This window comes from Alosa alosa, chromosome 22 (assembly GCF_017589495.1).
Source record: "Alosa alosa isolate M-15738 ecotype Scorff River chromosome 22, AALO_Geno_1.1, whole genome shotgun sequence".
Taxonomy (NCBI): domain Eukaryota; kingdom Metazoa; phylum Chordata; class Actinopteri; order Clupeiformes; family Clupeidae; genus Alosa; species Alosa alosa.
Window position 1 is genome coordinate 4,327,641 of NC_063210.1, and position 20,953 is coordinate 4,348,593.

General features: G+C 41.5%; 1 protein-coding gene across 1 annotated transcript in view; it reads right to left on the reverse strand.

Moving 5' to 3' along the window:
* The window catches only part of LOC125287914 (ankyrin repeat and fibronectin type-III domain-containing protein 1), an 82,532-nt gene extending 80,764 nt beyond the window's left edge, over nucleotides 1–1,768 (reverse strand). Inside the window, 1 exon segment of the mRNA XM_048233998.1 lies at nucleotides 1,241–1,768. Within this exon segment, the coding sequence (XP_048089955.1) occupies nucleotides 1,241–1,359 (119 nt within the window). The 5' untranslated portion in view covers nucleotides 1,360–1,768.
* Nucleotides 1,769–20,953: the final 19,185 nt, after the last annotated feature.

Sequence of the window (20,953 nt, forward strand, 5' to 3'; positions counted from 1 at the left end):
TGGTATGCCTCTGTGTCTGTGAGTGTCAGTGGTATGTGTCTGTCCTTCCCTGCATGTGGGGTGCAAGTGTATGTCGGAAGTGTGTGTAACCATGTGCATGTGTGTGTATGAAGTGTGTATAACCATGTGCATGTGTGTGCCCTTGTGTGTGTGTATGTTGGCTTTTTGTTGTACTTAAGGACTTAATTGACTCATCACAGGGATTGACTGGCTTGAGGGTTCACTCACCTGGCTCTGTGGCTCCTAATTAATATGTGATTAAACCTACATTTCCAATTTCCACCCCACCCCCTACCCCCCTACACACACACACACACACACACACACACACACACACACACACACACACACACACACACACACACACACACACACACACACACACAGTAAAAGAAGATTATAATATGAGCACCACTTTTATCTCCAGAGAGCAGCTCTCTGACACGAGAGAGAGAGATGGAATGCTGAACAGAAAGAATAAGTAGTGGACAGAGAGACAGACTGAGGGAGGGGTGGCAGATCAGGGCAAAACAAGTGTGTGTATGCGAAAAGAGAGGAGACACACAGAGATAGAGAAAAAATTATTCAAACTATACATTCAGCCTTTAATCCAGAGCTGTCAAGAGACTGCTTGTATTAGTGTGTGTGTGTGTGTGTGTGTGTGTACAGTATGTGTGTGTGTGTGTGTGTGTACAAATATACTTGAGTCAGAAGATTAAAATGTCTTTGTCTACTTCTTTTGCACCTCCTGCTAATAAACACAGACTTACAGATTACAGATCAAATCCACAGCTTTCTTCTAAAACATGTACCCTCTCTGGATCTAGACATCTGTCTTCTCTTCTCTTCTCTCTCTCTCTCTTGGGAAAACACTGAAAGACGCCACACTGTAGAACTACAGCATATTCACACTTTTCTCTACTCAATGCAGTCAGCATTCAACCATAAGCAGCCAACCCATAACACACAGCATGCACACAGTCACACCAAACTGCACGTGTGTCTGACTTTGATTACAGCGCTGCCCCTGCTGCTGCATGCACCTCTCCCTATCTTGCCAAGACACAGAAATATACACACACACACACACACACACACACACACACACACACACACACACACACACACACACACACACACACACACACACACACACACACACACACACATACACACACCACACGCAAACAAACACGCACGGGAAATACAAACAAATACACACAAACACACACGTGTGTACCTGGCCTCAGCTGCTGTGTAACAGTAGCTTCCACTCCGGCGAGATTCTCTGCCTCCGCGGATCTCGTCTCGAGACCGTCGGCGGTTGAAGTAGTCCGTGAGTTTACCGAAACTCGCCATACTGTACGTATGTGTGTGAGGGTGTGTGTGTGTGCGTGTGTGAGAATCCCGCTCCTGTCATCTAACCACACCCCCTGACGGGTCCCTGCTTTACCTGGCTCTCCTCGTCACACATGCCCACACACACTCGCATCCTCTCGGGCAGTCTCCAGCAGGTGCACACACACACACACACACACACGCACGGGGTTACAGAGAGAGCGCGCTAGGAGAGCGAGCCAATGCCGTGTCCTTCATGGCTAGCGTCTGCGCACGCACACACACACACAAAACACACACACACACACACACACACACACAGAAAATATATTGCTCTGAAAATAGCAGCGTTTGTGACTGCCTTGCAACCAACACAGCAGGAGCAAAATCCCTAATGCTCTCCTCTGCTGAGCGGGAGAGTGGGAGAGAGAGAGAGAGAGAGAGAGCGACCGTGTGAGTGTGTGGGGATGCATGTGTGAGAGAGACAGAGAGCGCGATAGAAAGAGAGAGAAAGAGAGAGAGAGAGAAAGAGAGAGAAAGAGAGGGGGGTTACTGAGGAGAAGGAGGGAGCACACAGCGTGAAACAGAAGAAACAGAGGGAAGCCAGCAAGAAAGAGTGACGAGGGGAGAGGAGGAAATTTTCTGGGCAAACAGTATTAGAGCAGCATCTGTGTTGCAGCCAATCTCATCTGCTCTCTCCCTCTAGTGCTCACTCTCTCACAACCTCTCCTCTCTTCCCCCGGCTCAGTCAATCCCTCTCTCTCTCTCTACTCCCTACTCACTCTCTCACAACCTCTCCTCTCTTCCCCCGGCTCAGTCAATCCCTCTCTCTCTCTCTCTACTCCCTACTCACTCTCTCACAACCTCTCTTCTCTTCCCCGGCTCAGTCAATCCCCCCCTCTCTCTCTCTCCTCATTCTCTCACAACCTCTCCTCTCTTCCCCTAGCTCAGTCAGTCCCTCTCTCTATCTGTGATTTCTCTCCATCACTGTCTTTCCATCACACACACAAAAAACCATGAACATGAACACACACACACACACACACACACACAGAGAGAGAGAAACACACACAGCTCTCTCCCTCTGCACTCAACATCAGAGAGAATAGAGGCACTGCAGAGGATGTGCAATGATAGAGTGTGAGAGTGAGAGAGGCAGTGAGGGAGACAGACAGGGAGAGAGAGAGAGAGAGAGAGAGAGAGAGAGAGAGAGAGACAGAGATAGAGGGAGATGGGGGGGTGGTAGGTAAAAATGATAATGGGAACTGGCATCACACCTTTCAGTCCTCCATGACATCTTCCATCTTCCAAAGAGTGCTTCTCATTCCCATTTGTTAGCCACATTGGACATACAACCTTTGTAATATTTTTCATAAAATGATTTCAAATGACTTGAGTGTTTTTGTATTCAGTTCAACAGAGCATTGAGCTCTCATCCTCGTCTAAAGGGAAAGGCATGGCAAGTTCAAAGCCACGTAAAATTGGTGAACAAGACAAGATTCTGTACTCACAGGCATTCACTAATACCTGCTACTCCCTCTACAGTAGCAAGCACTCTGTGTTCCACAGTTGCACTTCCTTCCATCATTCACACATGCACACACACACACACACACACACACACACACACACACACACACACACACACACACACACACCCCCATACATCCAAACCCACACACAGAGTATCTGTGAGAAAAGCCTCTAACTCGGTTCACATCCATAATTAATGTGGACAGCGTGGGTTGCCAGATCCTCTCAGCGGAGACTCCCCATTCATCTTCAAGAGCTGATGCTGAAGGAATCGATAGAGCGCATGCAGCCATGAGCTTCAAGAGGAAGGGGAAGTCGGGGAGAGAGGACCGCAGGGCGGGGAGACACCCCGCTACTGACCGCTAGACTGCCCGCGCCTCACTGCTGATTTCTGCTCCCTCTCCTTCTCTTTCTTCCCTCTGTTTCTTCTCCACCTCCGTCTCTGTGTCTATCTGTCCGCTTTGCCTCTTTCTAATGAATTGCTCCCCAGGGCAGTGTGCCGCTGACGTCAGGCGGCAAAATCTTCAATGAATGCACATTCACACACAAACACATGCACACACACACACACATGAACACACACACACACATAAACACACACACACACACACACACACAAACACACAAACACACAAACACATGCACATTCGCACACAAACACACAAACAAATGCACACACACATAAACACACACACACACACACACACACACACACACACTAAATTGGTCAGGGAACACGTGCTACTTTGGTGAGAAATTTTGCGTCACTGTGGCAAGTTGAGTAAGTGTGTGTTCCAGAATGTAAATTGATAGAGAGGTGAGGATTAGAGGGGCTCAATGATTTCGTTATGACTCATCCACCTAAGTGAGAGTGAGTGTGTGTGTGTGTGTGTGTGTGTCTGTGTGTGTGTGTGCATGTGTGCTTTTGTGAGATCATTTTGACCTCATTCAGTAATGTCTTGTAACTGCCAAGGCAAATAAAAACACACTTGATATTTCAACATTAATATGTCAATGAAGACGTTAATTTATAATATCCTGCAGTAAAAAAAAAGAATAACTTTCTCTAAATGTTTACTGTGAAACGACAATCTACAATCTCCCTCTCTCTGCAAATGAGTCATCAATATGTTTTTGGAGTTTCTCTGTCAGTAACAATTTGGCCAATGTGTTTGTGCAAATACAGATGCACTCTCACACACAAACACCCACCCACACAGATGAACCCATCAATAGCGACTTCCCTGTTCCCTGAAGTGAGACTTCTTGCTCTAATCCTCTCATGATTAGTGACAAATCGATAGGTTCCGTTGGAGATGTGGGACTGTGCCCCTGGCTCTGTGTAATCACATACATTATGCTACAGTGCGTAGAGTACATGCAACACACACACACACACACACACACAGAGGGTGAGAGTGAGTGAGAGTGTGAGAGAGAGAGAGATGACACACAGATTTCTGATGTATGCTCACAGGATGTTAACAAGAGCGACCATTTATAACTGACTAACTCATAGTGCTAATTACTCATCTACCCCATGCACATTTGCCTGTGTTTATGAATGTCCCTGTTTGTGTTTGTGTGTGTGTGTGTGTGCTTTGTATGTGTATATAGGTATGCACATGTGTGATGTATGTGTGCATGTATGTGTGTACATTAAGTCATACAGTTTGAGTTCAATATCCTGGATGCGTAGGTATGTTTGCATCATGGCTGCTATTTCTGGATGACATATATGAGTAGCACAAAACCTGCATGTGTGTGTGTGTGTGTGTGTGTGTGTGTGTGTGTGTGTGTGTGTGTGTTTGTATGTGTATATAGGTATGCACATGTGTGATGTATGTGTGCATGTATGTGTGTACATGAAGTCATTCAGTTTGAGTTCAATATCCTGGATGCGTAGGTATGTTTGCATCATGGCTGCTATTTCTGGATGACATATATGAGTAGCACAAAACCTGCATGTGTGTGTGTGTGTGTGTGTGTGTGTGTGTGTGTGTGTGTGTGTGTGTTTTGTATGTGTATATAGGTATGCACATGTGTGATGTATGTGTGCATGTATGTGTGTACATGAAGTCATTCAGTTTGAGTTCAATATCCTGGATGCGTAGGTATGTTTGCATCATGGCTGCTATTTCTGGATGACATATGTTGGGCTCCAAGGCTCACAGACAGATGGAAAGACAGAGAGAGGGAGACGGAAAGAGGAAGAGGACATTTGGGTGAAATGATGTCTTCATGATCAGAAAATAGCTGGGAGACATGAAGATTAACGCCCCCATACACACAAACACACAAAAACATACACACTCACACACGTTACATACACACATAGTGTAAAGTCACCACAGCTAGCTATGCTGAGGGTATGCTGAGCATATCAGAGAAATGAAAAGCAAGGGGAGAGGGAGAGAGAGATGTTGAAGGAACAGTGAGGGAACTCAACAGATGAACTCTGACCTTTGACCTAAGAGGTTAGCCCCTGTGCTCTCATGTGCAGAAGAACACCAAAGATTACAGAGATCTGGATAAGGTAAACAAACAGAGAGACAGATTGCTCCTGTCACTGATGCTGCACCACTACACTATGTGTCACGAAACAAGTATAGCCATCTTCTTCCTCTTTCTTTTCAAAGCTGCACCATGCCAGATTTGCTTGTCAAGCCGTGCTGACCAGAAGTTGGAAAACAAACCCCCGCATTTCTCACTCCCTGCCCAATGCAGCCCATCAACCTCTGACTAGATCAATTTGTGTGTTGGCACGCAACCCCAAACAAATCTAGCATTTGGTAAAGAATGTAGCTCTGCTTGAATTCATTCTCTTGTAGTAGGTTTCAACAGTGACAAAGGATACATTGTAAAAAAATATTTGGAAAGTGTGCTAGCCGGGAAGACAAGAGAGGACTGGTAACAAGGGGTACCTAATCTATTACACAACAATATCCATTTCCATGTTCCATAAGTATCAGGGTTTCTGCTTAAAAAAAGGTGATTATATTTTGAGAGGCATCTGTGCTGAAAGACAAGAATCTTGCATTGTCACAAATACAGTGCATACAGAAAGTATTCACAGCAATTCAACATTTTTTATGTTTTAGACTCCTCTTAAAATGGATTCAATTCAATGGATTCAAATCACACAATACTCCAACACTCCACAAAAACTAGGTGTTTGGAGTGTTTTGTAAATGTATAAAAAATGAAAGATTGTAATAATCCATTTAGGCTACATAAGTATTCAGGACCTTTTTTATGAGGCTTGTAATTGAGCTCTGGTGCATTCAACTTCTATCAATTGTCCTTGAGATGCTTCTACAACTTCATTGGAGTCCACCTGTGCCTAAATTAATTCACTGGACATTATTAAGAAAGGCATACATCTCTTTATATAAGGTCTCACAGTTGATGGTGTGTGTCAGAGTGAAAACCAAGCCACGAGGTCAAGAGAATTGTCTGTAGACCTGCGAGACAGGGTTGTGTGAGGATGCAGATCTGGGAAAGGACACAAGAAAATTTCTGCAGCATTGAAAGTGCCCAAGAGCACAGTAGCCTCCATCTTTCTCAAATGGAAAGTTTAGAACAACCAAACCGAACAAAAAGTCTTCCTAGATCTGGCCACTCTGCCAAACTGAGTAATCCGGAAAGAAAGGCCTTGGTCAGACAGGTAACCAAGGACCCAAATATGAATGATATCCAGAGTTCCTTTGAGAGGATGAGAGAAGCGTTAAGAAGGACAAACAAATCAGTGCAGCTCAGTGCCTGGTTTCTTTCACACACAGCATTGGGAATTGTGGCCAAATAGTTCAGTGTTCGTTTCATCAGACCAGATGATTTTACTTATCATGGTCTGAGAGTCGTTCAGGTGCTTTTTTAGGAAACTCCCGGCAAAAATGACTTCCATCTGGCCACTCTACCATAAAGGCCTGATTGGTGGAGTGATGCACTGATGTTTGTCCTTCTTTATGCTTCTCTCATCCTCTCAAAGGAACACTGGATCTCATTCATAGTGACCATTGGGTCCCTGGTTACCTGTCTGACCAAGGCCCTTTGTGGTGTATTATGCATAGATTGATGAGAATAAAATGAATTGAGTCCATTTTAAGATGAGTCTGAAACATACAATAACAAAATGTGGAACAAGTGAAGCGCTGTGAATACTTTCCGTACGCACTGTAATACCAAACAAGTTCAACTAAGTCCCTTTAAAGAGCAAGACGTTTCCAGGGGAGCGCCGTCAGTAACGCTGCCAAGAGCAATCAGTTAGAATGCTTTGTAGAGGCCTTCGGGAGGTGTCTTGCCATTAAGATATGCTTTGGGCACATTCCAACCATAAAAGACTTGCACGCTTAAATTTTATTTTTTTATTAAATGAAAGAAAAACGAGTCAGACAGAGAGTGAGGAGGGTTGTGGTTAAAGATTTAGCATTTGGATAAATGCAGCAAACTAAACACATTCCATTAAACACCTAATTTCATTAAAACACATCTCCCTCTAGTGACAGATAATGTAACAGACACAGATGAGTACACACCCTGATAAAAGAAGGTATTATTTATTAGTAATACATTATACAGCATTCTGTTATTGTAAAAATTCAGCTTGTAGCGTTCTTCCCATTAACACGTTTGCTGTTAGCTTGCAAATGTATTCTTGTCATTCACAGTGTGCTTCTATTATAATGCTATCCTAATTAAACCAGAGGTGATTCTAGAGACATACAGTGAACCCTTTGGAATTACCTGCATTAAGGTATATATATGTGTCTTAAAATATTGTCCAATCTTCACCTGAATTACACTATTGAACAAAGACAAACTGTTTTCACTGATAACAGACATATTATTGCATTGTTCATCCATATTGAACACATCATTCAAACCTTCACAATGCTGGTTGGAAAAATTAAGTACACCCCAAGTCTAATGGCTTTAATAAAAGCCTATTTTAGAAGTTCACAAATATGGAGTTCAATCAATAAAACAAGTTTGAACGTGTGGTTTAGAGTTACTTTAGCTAATAAACATTTTGAGTTTGCTGTTCATGAGAAGCATACTGTGATGTGAACCATGCCTTGTAAGAAAAAGAACTCAGAATACATACAACAAAGAATTGTTGATCTTTATGAAGCTGGAAAGGGCTACAATGTAATCTCAAAGAGTGTAAATATTCATCAGCCCACATAAACACATTGTCATACAAAGAGATGATTTAGTACTAGTGTACTTAGACATGAGCACCCAGATAGGAGGACACCAAATGCACAATACAGAATTGCCAATGAGGTGAAGAAAAAACCATAGTAACAGCTCAACTGGTTCATTTCTATTCATGAGTCATGAATCTGTTCATCTGTTCATCCGACGTCATGGGTTCAACAGATTTTTGGTTGCCACATTATTGCATTATGACTTAACAACTGGATAGGACACCACAGTGGAAGCAGTGTTTTCTAAAAAAACATTACTGTGTGCTGGACATTTGCTAAAGAGCACCTTGATACTCCACAATGTTACTGGGGAAATTATTTGTGATGAAAGATAAATTGAATTGCTGGAAAAGAACACGCAGCACCGTTGGACATCAAAAGGGCTCAATAAAAACATCATCAACGATGAATCACACTGCAGGCAGCATCACGATTTAGGGCTGAAGGCTGAAATACCTACGGAACATCGTGCAAACCTGATTCATAGTTACTATGAGCACTTTGATTGATTTAATTCCTGCCAACAGAGGTTCAACCAGTATTTAATATTTAAAGGTTTCACTTACTTTTCCCACTAGCACTGTGAATATTGTATGGGTGTTTTCAATAAAGATAATAATTTTGTAATTCCAAAGAGTTCGCATACTCTCTTTTTTGCCACTGTAGGCAGCGATCTGAAATAGCACTTGCATAGAGGGAGAATTATGAAAATTTAGTCCAAACAAACCTAGGCTACTATGAAACTTAAAAAAGCTTTTCCTTTGCTAGGATGTCCATTTAGAACGTTTAAAAACCGACAGAGATGAACTGTGCTGGCACACTGATGGATTCCATCTCATTTCACTTCCTCATAGTGTGTTGATTAGGTGTCCTGCTTTTAGAGATGTTTACTCTTTTTCTGCTGTGCTTAGCAATTCACTTAATGGCACCATGTCAAAGACCCAGGAAACTAGATGCACTGCATAGTGGTACAAAATATGACCGCCGCTCAGTCCTGTACATCCTCTCCGCAAAAATAAATCACACTTGACAATGTGTCTCCATCTCCTATAAAGCCTGACCGATATGGGATTTTGAAGGCAATACCGATACAGATTTAGATATTTGAGTTCTTCAAAAACCGATAACCCATATATTAGCCGGAACTTATTTTTTACAAACACAATGTAAAAATGTTCTCCCATAACAAGGTTCTGTAAAGGTGGGCCATTATGTATTTGAATAGACCTAACTATCTAGTTTCATAATGAAAGGCTCTTCATATTAATACTTTGCAGCAAAGATTCTAGAGCGCTCCGCTGATCCTTGATTACTAGCAAGATAGAGCAACGTAATTCGTTACTATGGGAGCAAACGGGACAGTTCCGGTCTGCATAAGTGGGAGTGTCACCTTACGTCACTAAATAAACTTTCTCTCTTAATAAGCAATAAGAACAGATAAACATAATTGTGTTCACAGTATTATTGTCTATAATCATGTATGATACCAATGAATCATTCTTTAGGACATGATATGAATAATTTAATTAGTCATGTGAACTGAGCTAGCTAGCTTAAAATGCTATACAAGTGGATGGGAGTAGCTATGGCAATACAGCTATGCGCTAACAAGTGACTAGTAGTTGAAGGACTTCGCTTAAACTTAATATACTGTTGCAAATTCACTTAAGTATAAACTATCCACTTTAAAGGAACCATATGTAAGATTGTGGCCAAAACTGGTACTGCAATCACTTTCAAATTACTGTAGAGCGGTGTATCGCCTCCCCCTCCCCCCTGACTCGAGGTTGCCAACCTGGATGCCGAAACAGTACTGTCTTCTTGATTAGTAGATAGGCTGAGGGTGGCGCATCAGGCCAAAATACAACATGACATGACAAAACACAACATCAGTTGAGGGCTGCAACTTCACTTTTTAAATGACAATATCCTGGTCGGACTACTGTTGTCAGTGATATAAGTATTTGAAATTAACATGATTTCTTAATGTCTAGTGACATATCAGGGCCATTTTAGGATTAATTGAAATACATTTCTTACATACAGTTCCTTTAACTAATGTCAGTAATGTTATTCAGCTAGTTGTCATTTCAAAGAAATTACACTTCTCAGTTTAAAATGTTACCTTAGCTAAGAGCATGCTAACAACCGGACAGTAACTGGCAGCAGCATGGTCTGATATTAAGTTATTTTATTACAAATCCGAACGCTAAAAAATTACACTTTTAGGCTTGAAATGATCCCAAACACTTACAGATTATGACAAAATTTTCCAAAAAACCCTCAACAAATCCAGAAAGACATAATGACCAATCTCCATTGAGTCTCCATTGACATTAGTGCAGCGAGGGTTTACTCTGGTCTGCATAAAGGGGGATTTCCCCCCCTCCCCCTTGCAATAATCGAACGCGGAAATTGTCGAACGTTTGCGCCTCTCGCTCCGCTTTAACCCTCTCTGATAGAATCTTTGCTTTGCAGTCACGTGATTACCATGGATACCTGGCGGGCAAGAAACGCTAACAAAATGGCGACGAACAGTGGCCAGCAGGGCTCTCAAGTTTTGAAGTTTGCAACGAGTGAGACTTTGTATCTCAGGGGGGAGGGGGCGTGGCATTGGCACAGTGCCACACCCCCCCCTGATCGAAGTACATGAAAGTCCTACGTCTGCTTGAACCACTCGTGGCGCCACGCCTCCTCAGCCCGATCAACAGAGACCCACCCTCCCCATGTCCCATAGACCCAGCTTCATGAGAGAGCACAAATTCCATTATTTCAAACACACTGTTTTATTTATTCTAGAACCCTATAGTAAATAATAATAAATAATAATAACATAAATTATAATAATAATTTCACCCAAATGGGCGCTTTGAACAGCAGTGGCTCATTCTGCTCTATAAACAAACAGAAAATAACCAAATGAGAAAAAGCACATTTAGCCCCAAAATGGTCTCTTGAACAGTGGTGGTTCTGTTCTGTGGTTCAATGTCAGCCATTTTCACAGTCATGAGGCCATCCTTAAAAATATTCTTGTTTGCAGTAACAGCCAAAAAAAAAAAAAATGGGTCGGTAGTTTTTTTTTTTCAAGATTCAAAGTAAAAAAAAAAAGTACAAATTTGGTCATGGTGATTACGTGGGTATGAATTTAAACAAATGTGCATATTGTGGACGTGAACTGACTGGGTCCTCAACCCGTGCCTTCAGAGCATCACTGCAAAACCTCAATCTGATACAGGTTATGTAGACCAGCCTTTCTCAAACTTCTTTGACCTGAGGCCCAGTCATGGCACACTTTGGGGTCATAGGGCTCATCTACACGTACCCAACCCCACTCCCTCCAAATCAAATTTTCATTATCATTGTCACAATCATTATTATGCCTATATTGTTATACATGCACTTTCACTTAAATGTTTTGTGACATGCACATCAGAGGACTGCTTTACTAATGTAAGATATAATTAGTTTCATTGCTTTTGCATGGTTGCATGATGCTTGCATAAGAAAAGAAATTCTTCTCAAAACAGCAAGAATTATATGGGTGCTATTGTTTTGGGATGTTTCCCTCATGCAAGCATCATACATGGGTAGGAAATGGAGAAAAAAAAAATACATGTTGTTTAATGAAGTTTAATTTGAATGCCTGAATGTAAGGATTCAGGAAACACAATACCAGCTTTTTTGGCGAGCAGATAGGCGTAAATCACTGATCTGTTGATCTTTAACAGATAGAAAGAAGGCTAGCTTTTGGCCACGTTATATTAAAATTTGACTATACAATACTCCCCATCCCTTAGATATGAATATGACTGTACCTTGTGGGGATATGCCTATTAGGTATTTCATGGTGTGATAATGTTTATAGGTCGAATATGTTTGTGCTCTTGCTTCTAAGTCTTTGGGTTTTTCTATAAAGATTTCGAAACAATCAATTATGCAAGCACATCTAGGGTAAGTTTGTCTAAATATCATGGGCATTGACAGCCGAAGCTCTTCTCTCTGTGGCCAAAATAAAAATGATGGGACAAGCTTTCCATGTCTTTCTCCCTTTTCCTACTTTTGGTGGCAGGGGTGTGAGAGAAGACGGACAATCAGGGGTCATCAGATTTGGCACCTGAAATAATAAAATAAGATAATATAACAGATAAAACACGTTATTGCCACAAAAGGTTTTGGGTATTTTCAACATTGAGTCCTGTAACGTTAGTTCCAGGTCTTTCTATTAACTATCAAGTCTGTTAGCAAGCTAGCTGCATAAGGGACTAGGATTAACTAGCTAAATTGTGTAAAAAAAGTTTTTTTTTTTTTTTTTTTTTTTTTAATAATCGAGCAGTAATAATTCCTCCGTAAATAATCTAGCTCTACTGTTGGGTCATCTCTGGTTCTCATTGAAAACCATAGATATCACAAACCTCAAAACAACCTATCACACAACTTTTGTTGCTGTTAGTAAAAGATGACAGCTGTTAGCCTAGCTTAGACTCATAACACAAACAGCTGACTCGCGGAACCAGCTGGTGGTGTTGATTGACGAAACTACAGGGTAACTTAAGACACGATTAATTACATGATCATACACCCATTGTATTCAAACAAATGTTGAAATTACCTTTGATGACATGATCACTGCACAGACGTGTAGGGCCTATACTGTGAAGGTTGCCAGGTCCCATTTCCTGAAACGATTTCACGTCTGATAGCCTGTATAGTTGTCTTCTCTCTGAATTCTCCTTATCAGATCCGGTATGCTTAATTACTCTATCCCTTTATGCAAGCGAAACATTTTACAAGTTACTTTACTTGTAGCCTAAAACATGCTCTTCCTTACTTGAAACTCCTTTGTTGAAATACAATAAATTGAAGACTGAAACTAGGGAGTAGTGTAGTGGGTGTTTGGGAATGAATGTTAGCTCAGATGCTCACATTTATTTTGTGTAGATTTATTGTGGTCCTAATGCAACATTTTACAAAGCACTGTTAAGGACTGTGAGCGAGTTAACTGCTGAAAAACCTATTTAGCAAGTAGAAGTGTCCCAGCCCAGTGTTTAGGATGTATCGTAGACAGGTATCTATGCCCTACTGTACATCTTCCATCAGAAAAAACTATCGCAGTAGCGAATGTTAGCGTTGTGGCTAACTACCTTAGCTCCTGTCAGTATGGTCAGAAAAGAATGTAATGACAGTCGAAAAAGACAATTAGAGTGCTTTTATCCATTTGCTCAATATAACCGCGTTTATGTTTCAAAAATACACCAACAATCAAACTAGTCTAAATTACTCAACTGCTATGCTAACGTTAACGTTATTTTACCTATGGACATAACATTAAGCTGGTGTAAGATTAACGTTCCTGCAGTAAAAAGCAAGCATGTCCGATAAACATTTTCAGGTTTATTTCGGCTTCAAGAAGAAATGTGAATTACATTTCACATCAAAAATAATTGGCAATACCGATAATTTAGAAAATGCATAATATCAGCTCGGTGTGTGTATGCGTGCATGTGTATGCGCGCCTGTGTGTGTTTGTGAGATAGTGTGTGTGAGACAGTCCTGCCTTGTAGCTCCTCTCCTTATCATCCTCTACCAGCAACCATTCGCTCAACACCACCATCTACAGGCCGATGGGTGTAAAGTCACTAAATTTGCACATAAATTCATTTATTTTATGAATTTTATGATCATACACATGAAATTTGGTGCAGTTCAGGCCACTGGGGAACAAACAACATTTTTCCGTAAAAGTCTAGTGTGGCTACATGCCCACCAAGTTTCATGCGCTCCAGTGTTTTGGTGTCCCGGGAATCGTTGACCAAAATTCAGGAAGTTCATGATGGGGAAAAGAAAAACATTGACAATCCCTATATGACCGTTACATGGCAGTCATAATAAACACAATGAACACACACACACACACACACATACACACACACACACTCTTTACTGATCTGGAGATCATTGTTTCAGGGCACTCATTTCTGACATCATTCAAATGGGCAGCTCATTTCAAGGAAATGAAAATACCACTTAAAAGCCAGACAGACAGGAAGACAAACACACACAAACACACACACAATGGATGCAAACGCAGATCCCAGAGATGTGTTGATGTGATTGTGATCATGGTTAAGGCTAGCCACTGAGCAAAGATCTATGAAGAGTGTGGTATTAGCATGTCTTAATGGAAGTGCTCAGCAGCACATTCAGGCATGGCGCTTAGCTAATTTTGCTTGGCCATATTCACTTTGACACTCAATGGGTCATACAGTACCCTCAGGAGTTATTGGCACCTTTGGTAAAGTTGACAAAAAATAGGTATACAAAATAATCTTTTACAGATTTATTGTAATCTCACAATGACAAAAATTAGGAAAAATCCAACATTAAAGGGAAGCAAATTTATACTGAACACAAAATCAAGCTTCGGCCATTGCCATCTCAGTCCCCTGATCTAAACTCCATAGAAAAATTGTGGGGTGAGTCTAAGAGGAAAACGCACAAGTGTGGACCTACAGTAGGAATCTGGACGATCTGGGGGGAGATTTTGTAATGACAAATGGATTTAATTCCCTTGCTTTGTATTCTCCAACTGTATGGGGTGTCATAGGAGAATATTACAAGCTGGATTTTTCCTCATTGTTTTCATTGTGAGATTACAACCCTAAAACAGAAAAAGTTGGGATGTTGTGTAAAATGCAAATAAAAACAGAATGTGATAATATACAAGTCTCGTAAACCCATATTTAGCAGCAAAAAGGACATAGACAACATATCAAATGTTAAACATTGAATTTTGAATTCAAAATGAACATATTTTTCCATGCAATAGTCAAATTTGTCATTTTCAACATTTGATATGCTGTCTGTGTCCTTTTTGGAACTAAATATAGGAGCTGAAGAGATTTGCAGATTAATACTGTCTGTTTTTACTCACATTTTACACAACGTCCCAACTTTTTCTGTTTTGGGGTTGTACAATAAATTACCAACAGATTATTTTCTATAGATGTCATACAGATGTCATTCTCATTGGTTTAAATTACGCCCAAAACACACCCATGACTGATTAAGAAACCTAGGAACGCCTTGTTGTGCCATCAGCCCGACGTTTGATAACGAAAACACTCCCAATGTGGACTGGACATCCCACTAAATTTAAATGAGCTTTTTGCCAGTGACCATGCGTTTTAGACTGTCATGATAGGGCCCAGAGACATAGACACACACACACACACACACACACGCACACCACACGCACACACACACGCAGGTACCATTCAGAATGTGTAGTTTGATCTGTCCAAACAAGCATATCTACTAAATTGCCTTACTGTTGAAACCAGAGAACCCATAAATTTCTTTTGTCAGCCAAACAATTAAGTAGCACCCGCTTGAATGCTATATTTCAACTGAGAACTGGTGGCCATGATTGGTGTATACTCCTACAATTTTCCAAACCATTGACTACCTTTCAATTCTATTTCCATGTTGGGAGGATGAAAAAGCAGCTTTATTTCAACACTTGTTGTTGCTAATCAGTAAGGAATAGGACTGAAAGTAGGTTGACTCGATTACAAAGAATCCCTAAGTACATTTCTTTACACTTCAGATAATTTTCATAAGCAACAAGCATTGCAGCCATCACAGGTGAATGCTCTGCCCCGGGAGCAGTATTACCTCAGTGCAAGGGTTGGTGCTCAGCATTTGAACACAACATTGGTAGAATGACATTTGACTCCATCAAATGTTAGATGCCTGTGTAAACTAAAGTAAGGACGTGCTTTGCATATGTGAGCTGTTACATTTCTTTGCATCTTTTAATCTCAGATTTCTGTCAGTGATTTACAGCAGGGCAGTATGTGTTTTAACACTGCCAGTGCGTCTCCCTGCATACTGTATCACACCCAATGGTCAAGAGGATAGGCACTCACAAACACAATGGCATGCCATGTTTACTACCCTGTGCTTTGGTTAGTCAGAAGGTCCCTCCATATCACCATGTTTACAAGCACAAAAAGACCACAGCTGCTCAACAGAATGTACATAACTGTGGGCGTTGAGACATTTCATTGGAAAGTAGTCTTCCCACAGTATCAAATAGGATGCAATTTAATGGTGAAACTCGCCGATTTGAACGCCATTGTGGTCCAGTAATGGGAGCAGAGTACTGGGTTGGCGTGTCTCTAATTGACTGACTTGCTTGCTCATTCACCTCATTCTTGACAAATATGGCTGGGGCAGGGGCACATTCAGATGGCACAATGCTCTGTCTGATTATACATTCAGGTGAAGTCAATTCTGTGTCAAATGAATAACACCATGAATTGCCAGACACAGCTATGCAATCACTGAAAGCTGAAAGTTCACATTTCCAATTATTGCTCAATTATTTCTCCATAAGTACTATGTAATGGCATTTTTCCAATAATGAATCAGGTCCTAAAATGTGAGGCATGTAATGGACTTCCATGACAAAACAAACAAATAGATGAACCTTTCTGAACAACACTATTCCATTCCTTTGTTTGTGCTATTACACGTCTCTTGAAAGCAACCTTTCATGGGTAAACACACCCTAAGATCACATTTAAAGGTAGTTTAAGAATTGGAATTGAACTGGAGCGAGAGCTGAATCAACCTAGAGATTAAAACACTTGCACGCAGCCCCTAGAGCTACCGGTGAGGTTTTCTGTGGCTAGCCACTAGCATGCATCTACATCAGCATGACTCTAGTGTCGGGGTGCAAGAAAACACTCCAGCCCAGTCTTACCCTATGAGCTCCTCCATTGTGGCTCCATTAATTGCCGCAGGAGTTCCGGTGACTCCAGTGGCAGAGTTCAGCTTGCAGTCTGAATGGAGATGCTTTCAGCGGCTGGTGAGCTGACCGGTGCGGCCCTGTGGGATTTCCTCTAAGAGACCGAAAGTAAGTCAGAGAAGTGGCAGAGGGGGGAACACAAAGAAAGGTTAAGCTGCTGTGAAATATGTCTTCATTAAGTATGGGGAGATGGAGTGCCCCAGTGCAACACAGACACAGACACACACACACACACACACACACACACACACACACACACATGTATACACACAATACACATGTGGCCCTAGTGAGAGCAGCACAATTGTGATCTGACAGGAGAGACAACATTAGTTATTCATTTGAACTTAATGAACGCTCCACTGCTAAGGTATGTTGGCAACATGAAGAGAAAGCACAGCCAGCATGGACGCTACTCTTTCTGCTTATAAATTCTCTACTCCCTGCAGTCCAGGAATAACATGAATATTAAGAAGGCTGCACAAATACACACACACACACACACACACACACACACACACACACACACACATACACACCAACACCTACACACAAGTACACACATACCAACACACACACACCACCAGCCAAAGCCTGAAGCACATGAAGCGGAGCTTGACTGCCTGCCCTAGACATACAACGTGCATGCCTATTACTCAACCTTTCCCATTGGAAAACAATAAGACATTCAGCATGGGGCACAGAATACGCCAAACGGTGGCCCTTCTCTCAGGTACTTCTGTGCTGTTCTTAAACTGAAGAGCACAGGCCACTCGATATCTACCTCCTGGGAGCATCCTTTCATGTTCCCACAGCAGGCACCATACAAAGGGGGACGTAAGTGAGAGGATCTACGCAAGTGTCTATATGAACACCGCAGGACAGATCTAGACCAGGGGCATGGGGGCTTTAATCATGGCCCCCCCTGTGTGCCTTGTGCGTCAGCTGCTTGCCACTTGTATGAGGACCTCTTGAGAGGTTCAACTGAAAGAGCAGAGTAAATATTGGTCAGATTGCAGGATTTTGTCACCATACCCCTGTGGGAAGAATGTTAGAAAAGCAATGAAAGGAAGAGAGGGTATACATCTCCTTCTGCTTCCCCTGTGTATCTCTGTGGGAAACTTTAAGTGAACTGTAAAGAGGTGTATATAATCACATAATGTGTCATCAGCGTCACTAACTGATCCCAACAGTAATTGTGAAAAAATTGAACTCAAAAATGTTGAAATATTTGCAGAAATCAAGAGTGGTCAAAACTGCATTCTCAATCAAAACAGAATGCAGTGTGTTGACAAAGGTTAAATGGAGGGTCTACAATTATGGCAAAAGATTATTTGAAAAGATTATTTGAACACTTTACTTGACAGTATCAACATAAGAGTGACATGACACTGTCATGAACACATGACACTGTCATGATACATGAAACCTAACCCTAATCCTAACCCCAACCCTAACCATAACTCTAAACCTAACCCTAATTTGTTATGACAAAAAACGAATGTCACTTAATAACAGAAGCTTTATGTCATAAACGTTTACAGTATGACTTGTTTATGACACGTTCATGACAGTGTCATGTCACTCTTATGTCGACACTGTCAAGTAAAGTGTAACCGATTATACCGGTATATTCCTGCACAGAACACAGTTACACCCCTCCCATCCATGCTCCTGAAGGAACATGTTAATTGCCTGGAATGGTGTATGGCTCATCTTGAGTAGCAAGTTGCTGAATTTGACCAAAGGCAAGGCAAGTTTATTTATATAGTGCATTTCATACACAGGGGTAATTCTATGTGCTTTACAAAAGCAAGGAATAGTAAAATATTTTTTTCATAAAATAGCAATAGTTCTTATGTTTTTTAAGCTGCCTACTACATACATGTATGTCCATTGAGTGTGTTGAAAGGATAAATACTCCTCAGCAAAAAAGTGAACACCTTAGATGGAGTGTTTGCAATGTCAATTTTTTTAATTATTATCAATAATTGATTAGTTTTTGTTATATCATCTGTGAATAGGTCTAAGTGAATAACAGGAACACATAAACAATTAAAGGTGCAGTCGGTGATTGTGCAGGCTGTCGTGCTTGTTCATGTTTATATTTAAATGTATTAGATGTACCGGTACATTACATTTTAACCAAGGACCAAATGAAATTTATGCCTGAGAGGCTCATCCCTACCTTCAGTATTCCCAGAAAAACTTCTTGCAGGGTTTTGTTTTTGTTTGGGGGCAGGCTGCCCCCACTTTGTTTTTTTCCAGTTTTCGGAGCCTGGGCTGCCTACAGAGACCGTTTTTTTTTACAGTTATACTCACGGAATGGGCAGCTAGCAGTCGTGAGGAGATGATTGCTGAATGTGACAAAAATATTATGGGCTTGAAAAAGCGTACGATCGCTAACCTCACCTTTAAGGAACTTTTCAACTTTTACGTGATAAAAGGAAATGATTAAATGATACTAAAAACCATAAATGGTCACGGATCCGCCAAAATGAGCCAGCCTCTTTACGACCCTCACCCTCGACCCACACATACACACCCACCCACACACACACTGTCTCTACATCCTCTTGCTGGTAGGACAATCCCTGTGTACTCCAGCCCTTTCCTGTCCATATTGTGTTGTATTTCTGTGTGTGTGTGTGTGTGTGTGTGTGTGTGTGTGTGTGTGTGTGTGTGCCTGTGTATTTTTCCCAGTGTGCATGTGCATGTTTGCCAAGAGGAGAGAAACAGAGAGAAGGAGAGACAAGGAGAGAGATATGGAAGGAGGGAGGGGGTGAGAGAGAGAGATAGAGAGATGGAAGTGCAGTTCCAGCAGTAAGCAAGCATCCTCTTCCTGACCCCTCTCCATGTAAACACAGGACACACCTTACCCTTCACTTCCTTAGTCTCTCCCTCTCTTTCATCATACACACTGGATAGTCGTTAAACCATGCATGCTCCTCTTGCCCCTGACTTCCTCATGCTCACCCACCCACACAAACTGAGAGAGAGAGAGATGGAGAGAGAGAGAGAGAGAGAGAGAGAGAGAGAGAGAGAGAGAGAGAGAGAGAGAAGGCTAAATAAGTGACCCCTGATTTGCTCTAGTGCCCTACTGGTCTCACATGCACTCTGTAGGCTCATACATTTCCAAAATATGGGAAATTATAACATTTTCCCAAATAAACTCACAAAACACATAGCCTACCTTTCAGCTATCTTTAATTTAGGCCTACTGTGATGTAGAATATATATTTTGTTTGACTTCTTTACTTAATATAAATATAATATTTAGGATGGCATAGTTGTCAAATACAAAAAATAAATATATATCGTATTTCGTAGGCTTTGCCTAGGTCTACTTCTTTTTAATCAAAATGACTTGCTAATTATTTTCAGACTAAACCTATGTTGTCAAGTGCTGTGTTTCTGTGAGATTGTCATGACAACAGTTGGGGCTATTCGACTGAATGCAGTAGTGTTGATCGCGAAAATCCTCAGCTATTTGCCACCCCTTTGGCTTACAGATTTTTTAGCTGTACAACACTGTAAACACATTTAACAACAAAGACGTAAACATACAAAGTCAGAAATACAACGTCCTCAGTTTGTATTCATATGAAGCATACATACCTTCCTATCACAAAGGAGTTAGGGGAAAACAGTGACCGCATAGGAATGCTCTCTCAATAACTCCATGAAACGCGCGCTCCGAATGCTGCAAGTTTAGCCTAGGTTGTTTTCACCGTCATGTGCCGTGTATGTAGTAATTATTTACCGATGCTGCATTAACCCACTCGGTAGTAAATATGAAATGGACACTCACTGTCTCACATTCCCCGCCCCGTCAACTCATTCATGGTTAAATCCCGCGTTTGGCTTAACCAAGAGAACTTGCTCCGCCTCGTTGAGGTGCCTCGTTCCGCCCAACAGCGAACAACTAGGCAAACAGAAGCAGCCACCAGCCAGTATTTTAAAATAGCCCTAAAATATACGGCGCAGGTGTCCGACAGTCTCATTGACATCGACTTTTTTGTGATAGGCTACTGTCTAACAGGTGCAGTCAATTGGGACT